At 36.4% G+C, this 8,462-nt stretch overlaps 1 protein-coding gene across 1 annotated transcript; it reads right to left on the reverse strand.

Annotated features, from left to right (window-relative positions):
- Window positions 1-6,137: 6,137 nt before the first annotated feature.
- On the reverse strand, window positions 6,138-7,426 carry LOC143587856 (protein JINGUBANG-like). Its single transcript, XM_077069024.1, has one exon. The coding sequence runs from the start codon at window positions 7,399-7,401 to the stop codon at window positions 6,250-6,252; it is 1,152 nt and encodes a 383-aa protein (XP_076925139.1). The 5' UTR covers window positions 7,402-7,426; the 3' UTR covers window positions 6,138-6,249.
- Between the last annotated feature and the right edge of the window lie 1,036 nt (window positions 7,427-8,462).

Genomic DNA, 8,462 nt, shown 5'->3' on the forward strand with positions numbered 1-8,462 from the left:
AGTCGAGGTTTTGGATTGGGAAACCAAGACGCTCAAGCACAGCAAAATTCCAATCGTTAAGGTTCGTTGGAACTCGAGACGTGGACCGGAGTTCACGTGGGAAGGCGAGGATCAAATGATGAAAAAGTATCCTCACCTTTTTGAAGGGCTAACCAAACACAGAAAACCGCGAAACCCGGCAAACCGTCAGACATCACCGGAGGTATGAATTAAATTTCGGGACGAAATTTCTTTCTACTAGGGGATGATATGACAAACTGAAATTTTTTTTTTCTTACTCTTTCAGACACTCATCACGACTTGACTCAAATTTTCGGGACGAAAATTCTTTAACATGGGAATGATGTGACAATCGTCAATTTCAGGTTAACTCCGTTAACTCAACTCCGTCAATTCAAACTTGAGATCACTAAATCTATAACGCACACTTCATTACATTTAAACTAGGGTTTAAATTACGCTTAACACTTACTACATGTGTAGTCTTTCGGGAATTGCACCGAAACGCAAACGAGTTGACGCAAACGATTGATGAATAAACGAAAAACGTCAAAACAGTAATTATGTGATAATTATGTGTTAGACTTATGTGTTATGTGATAACATGGTTATAAACGCTAACTCAAGATGTAAACAAGTTAGTTAAAGCTAGGAAAAGTAATACTTAGAAGTGGAGGGGCCAAAGTGTAACATAGACTATTATAAATAAACCTAATAACCAAACCCTAACTATTATTTTCTTTTCCTCAACAATCCCGATCGGTCTCTCTCTCCCTTGGCTTCACACGGCTGCCGTCACCTCTAATCACAAATAAAACCCTCAAATCAAGTGTTTGATTGAAGAACTAGGTGCTAGGAAGGTATAATTGATCATCCTTTACATCCTTGTTACTTGATTTTGATGTTTGTTGGGTTAATTACAAACCCTAGTGAGCCGATTTCATGTGTATGTAGGAAGTTAACATGATTGTTGTTGAATGAATGATGATTGATAACTAGTATTGATCTTGTTGCATGTTGATTGTTCTGTCTTTGATTTGAGTTCAAACACAAACCCTAATCAAGTATGTAATATGTAATTGATGTGCATGGATGGTGTTTATGGAGTTTAGAGGATCATATGAATGCATGATAGTTCATAGGTTGTTAATATGTTGAGTTTGGATGCAAACAGTTTCTGGACAGAATGTGTATATGATGTTTAAGTGACTGTAACGAAGTGTAAACATGAAAATTTGTTGAGATTGTTGGTACTACAGTAAACTAGGTTGAGTCTAGTTTCTAAAGAATATAAACTTGAAATTTTTGGACAAGTAGAAGTTAACTTTTATGAATTTACAAAAACATTGTGTAAAGCTGAGCTGTTAGACCTGCTGTTAGGTTGTGTTGTAAATGTTATATCTCATGAACTACGAGACCAATTGGGTTGGTTCCACTTCTGGAAGTTGATTTATTGAGTTAGGAACCTAACCCAAGTGGTCTTGCATTTATTGGATTTTTCGTTTAACGGGAATTGCAAATAACATTCTGTTGCGCATGAACTTGACTGTTATGAGTTTGCTGTAATGATTTGATGATTGTGAGAAAACTATGTGGAATAAAAATATATTTAAATATGTTCTGGAAACCTAAGACATATGTGCTTCTGTGATGATTTTTGGTAAATTAATTGAGATGCTATGATCGGTGAAATAGTACAATCTTTCTAGTAGGATTTCTGTCTCGGTGAAACTAGCTGCTGAGTTGTGTAAAGATGCACGAAACATGATACTTGCTATATAATTGTTTTGTTTTGACCAAAATACCCTTGCGGGGAATAATTGCTAATTGATTGCCATGATTTGACCAAATTGCCCTCATGGGGAATAATGGCTAGTTAATTGTTATTTGTTGACCAAAATGCCCTTACGGGGAATAATTGATAGTGATGTACTTTATGAACACATGACACGTATATGATTGCTTACACATGTAATGTGTCACAAAAACACTTGTTTAAGTCACACACGATTCACAAACGAAACACGAAACATGTTATGTGCATAGGTATTATGTGCCGGGTCTAGAGCCTGAATAATATTCCGACACTTAGAAAAATCTCTTTATTGTTTTAGAACGCTAGAGAGAGTTTTTCGGTGACGCGCATCTTGGTGATTTAATTTGGGAAATTCTTCGCAAACAGTGAGTTTCACTTTCCCCTCTTTAAACTATTTTCAAACGCTTTTCACTTGTGGAAGATAACATACTCCACAACGCATTTAAGATTTTGTTATAAATTATATATCACTTGTAAAGGCTAAGTGGCAAACGAAACATTTGAAGTCCTACACATCGAACCGGTTAATATTTTGAATAGCGAGTCACTGTTGAGTAGTACTACTGGGTTTGACAAACCCCACCCAACGCTAAACTCGACTGGAGGTCGAGCGGGTGTAATTTTGGCTAACACGTACCATGGTCTGGAGGACCTGGTGACAAGGCACTTAATAAACGAGTCAGCTTCGGTGTCGAACACTTAGTAATACTTGTTGTATAGACTAGCTACCTATCGATATATAATTGACATAACACTATCTGGTAACGCAAAACGCTGTAACGCAAAACACTGTAACGCTGTAACGCAAAACGCTGTAACGCTGTAATACAAAACGCTGAACGCAAACGCTAAACGATTTATTTTATATAACTTGTGAACTCACCAACCTTGTGTTGACACTTTTAGTATGTTATTCTCAGGTAGCCGAGGCGGGCGCGCGGTTTAGGAACATGCATTGCTTGAAAAACTTTTAACTATGCAAACTTACTGTTAACTGTTATCATTGGTTTTAAATCGTCCTACGTGACGTAACATTGTTTCTATGGTTTTACGCTTCCGCACTTATTTTCATTTAAACGTTTTTATGGTTTGATTATAACTGATGATTCCGATCCTGTTAGTTCACACCCTCTGACGGTAAAAATCCGTTAGTGGATTTTGAGGGTGTGACAGATAAGTGTGTGAATTTAGGTGTGAATTGTGAAGACCCGGACCTTGCTATTTATAGGCAAAATTTTGGACCCCATCGCGGTACGCGATGGGTCCTTGGGCTAGCCTATCGCGTAGCGTGATATAGGCCTGCTGATTCACCAACTAGACCTGCCACGTGGCGACACGTGGCAGGCGTTGCGCCACTGTCGCCACGTGGTGACATGTGGCAGCAAATGATGCCACTGTGTGCCACGTGGCACACGTGTCAAAACGTGTCAGACCACGTCATCGCGTAGGTCAACAGCGATCGCGTATCGCTATTGACTTCTTATAGAAGCTTTGACCAAGCCCCATCGCGATACGCGATGGGCTTGTCTTTTGTCCCGTCGCGTATCGCGAAAGGACAATAAATCAGAATTTTCACTTTAAACCCTAAGGTTTGGAATTTGGCATTTTTAGTCTCTTGACTTTGGAAAGTTGACATTTTGAACTCGAAATTTTCATGATGTTACATTTATACTCCCTTAAGCCCATAGATCTAAGGCCCATTCCATTTCTTATTCCATCTTCTAAAGTCCAAGCCCACCATCTTATAGTTTATTATTTAAACCGATACACGACACATTATAAAATAAACGAAATTTATTTTATTAATTCATAATCAAAAGTAGGATGTTACACAACTTGATAGTCGTTGTGCCACAACCAGAGCAGAACTCTCTAGCGTGTCACGCAGTGGAATGAAAACCTGGGTGAGCTCGGAATTCCAACTTATAACTTTTCACAAGACCTAACTCAAATTTTTTATAGCCTAAATCCACAAATAGTGACATAAGTGAAGATCAAACTTAGATTTTTCTCTAGTGATTAGAAACCTAAGGCTATAGCTCTTACAACTAGGCCACAAGTGTGGATAAAAAAAAGTTAGGTAATTGGCTTTTCTCAAAAAGACCTTGTTTATGCTTTCAGATTTTAACATTTTTATTGCTAATCTAAAATTTATGAGCTTTGTGTTTTTACTAATTACTACATTGATTACTTCAAACAGCCCCCTTATTTCATCTATTTCTACTTTGATTATATCAAACGGTAATTTTTTCATTTGACCGAGTTAGGAGTTTACTTGACTCATTATGAGTCACCCTTGAACTCATGAGCCAAGGTATGATCACTAATCAGTCGGGTATAGGTACAAACCAACTACTGAGTCACCTCATGTTTAATACAAGACGTTACTAGCAAATATGCAATAGCTCCTCTAGATTAATTATTTTAAACAGAATTTGTCTTGTAAAGAAGTCAAGCTTGTCGATTTGGTTGTGTACGGGTTAAAAGTTACTGTCGTACGGTCCCTATAGTGTGCTAATTTTGCATGTTTAGTCCCCAACTTTAAGAAATTACGAGGACTTAATCCAATTGTTGGAAGCGGGTAACACATTTTAGACATCAGAATGGATCTTTTTTTTTAAGATACTTAGAATAATTTATTAACATTTAACACAATACAAGCTACATCTGGATAATGGGTAAGCAAGCAACAAGTTGCGTCGCTATCCCCTTTTGGATCGCAAAGCCTATTATACTAAATATTAATCCTTGGTTAAACGTTATATATTTAATCTACTGCTTCTTATTAAACACATCGTTCTAGTCGATGCTGTACATATACAAACACTCTTTTGTTTTCATTTTCTAATAAAGAACTTGCAAAATATGGTTACAAAATTTGCATCTATACAAGGGTACCTTTATTGTATAAAAATGATATTTGGTGTGATGGTGCCATATGCATACTTTTCATTTTCCTGTTAATCTAACTTTTCTTTGATCCGATTAAAAAAAAAAACTAGTGTATGCTACAAATTTTCCACATTTCAGCTTTAATGTATCTAATAATCCTATTCATCAACATATGTTACATATGTGTATTCAATTTAATCCAATCCGATTAAGTCAATATATACGGTCGTCTTCATTCACCAAACATGTCAAAATTGGAACATAAATATTTTATATGTAAGCTTTAGTTCAACAACACCCATAACTTATCACTTATAATGTCTTCTTGGCATGCCATTTAGTCCTACCAATTATTGAACTTGTTTCTTCTCTGGTGGCAACAAGGCATGAGCCATGATGAGTGGCAACTCAATACTAATTGGATGTTTACAATTTTTAGTTTATCTATACTAATGAATTGAATATATTAAAATTTTAATATTTTTTAAATACTCAACTATTAAGGCTAAATTACTTGAATGATTTATATCTGGTGTACGCCACCTTCATGCTTCCCCCACCAGTGGGTCAATGAATGGAAACATGTAAAACACATGTACATGCGTATGCACATGAGATATAACGGAGACATGGAAATCAACTCATGGCACCGGTTAGCCATTTTGGTATTAATTAGCACAAGACGCACCTATAATGGAATATTAAATTTCGAGACCACCTATTCCAGTAAAACGATAACAGAGACGTACACTCAATAATAACCCACAAGTCATGCCCAAACAACGAATCTTGACTATATTTGAAATACATCAAGGTTACAATTTTTATAATAATGAAAATGTGATGCCAAGGCTTAAAGCGGTTCGGTATGTATAGAATAGTAGGATTTCTAAAGGAAACCCGGTTTGGTATGTATAGAATAGTAGGGTTTCTAAAGAAAACCCATCGCTCCTCAGTCCTCACAATCATGAATAATACTTACATTCACATGGCCATCACGCCCATTGGTACATCCAATGGGTCATGAATAGTAACATTATAATTAACCTTACTATATGTAAATGTTATTTTTAAATGACTTAGTTTTGATATTTAAAAAGGGCTAACAGTACAAACTTATTTCTCTTTTGCCTTATGTATCTATATATACATTACTTTTTAATGAAATTTATAATTAATTTTCATTTAAAAAGTTGTTTAACATTATAGTTTGCCAAAGTCGGTATATGTTGTGTCAGAGCTTTGTATTACATTGATACAAAAGAGATGTACACATCTTTATTTGTGTAAAGTAGCTATATTAAAGTTTAATGAAGCCAAATATTGAAGATACTCAGGGGATGGAACAATTGATCAAACATCTATAAATTAAAGCAAATCTATTAATTAAAACAAATCTATTGGGACACACAAACACTTGAACATATGAAAAACCAACATTAAAAATCACACTCCCATATATCAAGTGAACAAATAATGAAGTAAACTATCATATGGTAACTATAAATTACACAACCATTTAATTGTTTACAAAACCTCAACTAGAATAAAGTTCTAGAAGTGATATCGGTGTTTGTGATTTTAGAGTTAAAATCCTCAACTTTAGAACCATTTGGAACCCACCAAACCCTTATACTCTTATCAATACTACCACTATACACCAAAAAACCACCACCAACACTACTTGGTGACACTTGTAAACACTTAACTGGCCCTCCATGACCATTCATCACACCAATCTTAGTCAACCCTTTGACTTCTCTTTTCCAAACCCTAATACTCTTATCTGTTGAGCCTGTACACAAAATATCACCTTTCATACACATGCACATAATAGACATCTTATGTGCTTCCACTTCAAAAACCCTAATCCAACCATCCACCAACCACCCCATCACATACCCATCTGACCCACCACCATAAACCACCCTACCATCACCCGTAACCACCACCGCGTTTATCGACACATCCTTATGACCCTCAACAACCCCCTTCAAGTAATGCACACCCTCTTTCTCCAACCTCCCCCAACCCTTAATCTTCCCATCCGCCGAAGCCGAAAAAACCACCCCTTTACTCGAAACCAACGCGTTTATCGCGTCGTCATGCGCTTTAATCGACTCCAAACACTTGAAATCCGACACTCTCCAAATCTTTAACGTCCTGTCCCACGAACCGGAATAGATCAACCCGTTACAAACCGACAAGCACGAAATGGTGTCCGCATGTTCGATCCACAACCGCTTGTGATTCCGTCTTGTTTGGATGTAACTACTGTTCTTCATAACATTGTTAACATAGTCTTTTGTCGTTGGAAGTGTGTCCACAAGTTTAAACACGTTGTCAAGGTTTCTTGAAACCCTCCAAACCCTAATCTTGGAATCTTGATGGGCTGTGAATATTAATGTGCCGATGGTTATTAGCGATTTAACCGATCCGCTGCCGTGGCCGAACTTGGTGAATAGCCGGAGGTCGGGTTGTTGCCAGACCATGATTTCTTTACCGTGAGAAGCAGTGAGGATGAATTCACCGCATAATGCAATGCATGTGACGGATTCGGTGTGGCCGGTGATGACGGAGAGTGGGCAGGGTGTGGCGGTGGGTGAGGGTGTTTTGGGTATTTTGTAGACCGGAATCTCGCCGGAGTTGGTGGTGGTGATTGCTAGAGTTGACTTTGGAATCGAGTGATTCATATTGTGGGTGGTATTAAATGAGTGGTTTGATGAATATATATTGCAAGAAATTAAAACTGATATTGTTTATATGAAGGGAGATGTGAGTTTATATAAGCACCTGACACAAGTCTGAATATGGTTTAGAAGTTATTTTATTGGTGCTTAAATGTTAGTTTTGATGTTGTGATTATTTACATTATCCTGATTTTAGTTGTATGAAGTTTTAGTTTTTGGTTGACCTAATCAGTTTGATGCTATTTGATCAAGTATTTTGTTTATATTTTTTTAAGAGCATTTCAATTAATTACTTAAAATCACATTAAAAAATTACTATAGTTTTTTTCATTTTTAATTAAAGAATACTTTTCTAAACATTAGCATTATCTTTTATCTCCACTCCACTCACAACCACTTTAAAAAAATATTAATAAAGTATACGATGTGAATGGTAGAAGCCTAAGTATCGGGAAGTAATTTCGGGATGGAAGTGTGAAATTATGAGCAGAATCATAATAAATCCAACCACCGAAAAATCTTGAACTCATAGGAAAAGAAATTTTTGACTCTGCCACTGATGTCAAAGCGTTTGGATCAAATAGACATATCAGTGAATTTGTCGACAAGGGGCGACAAGGGGGGAGGGGGGTTATTTGTCGCCCATATTACTTGTTCATTTATTATTATTTTAATGGTATGTGTGTGTGATATATCTATATATATACACATATATATGAGACTAAAACACCGTTACACCCTTAAAATAAAAACCCAACATTTGCTAAATGGGCGCTACATGACGCAAATCGCTCCATTTTGTAGTACCTCCACTACACATAGCTTTAGTAACACTTGTTTTTTGGGTTAATTCGTTAATTTTCCTCCACCTACATGACAATGACATGGTTGTGCTTTTCTTTAACCAACATCCATCCACAACTCATGCGATCTAAAAGCCAATAACAAGTTACAAGAACAGTACATTATTTCAAAAAGTTGTAACCACCAACTAACCAAGTATCTTTAAGTTTTTGCACTAATAACTATTATTAGTCCCAAAATAATGTCCAAAAAATAGGTGT

The sequence above is a fragment of the Bidens hawaiensis genome, unplaced genomic scaffold (genome assembly GCF_021521415.1).
Source record: "Bidens hawaiensis isolate Kalapana, Puna unplaced genomic scaffold, B.hawaiensis_p1.1 tig00035906_1, whole genome shotgun sequence".
NCBI lineage: Eukaryota > Viridiplantae > Streptophyta > Magnoliopsida > Asterales > Asteraceae > Bidens > Bidens hawaiensis.

What these genes read in the sequence shown, in the direction of transcription:
- LOC143587856 (XM_077069024.1), bottom strand. Translation starts at nt 7,401, where the DNA reads ATGAATCACTCGATTCCAAAGTCAACTCTAGCAATCACCACCACCAAC.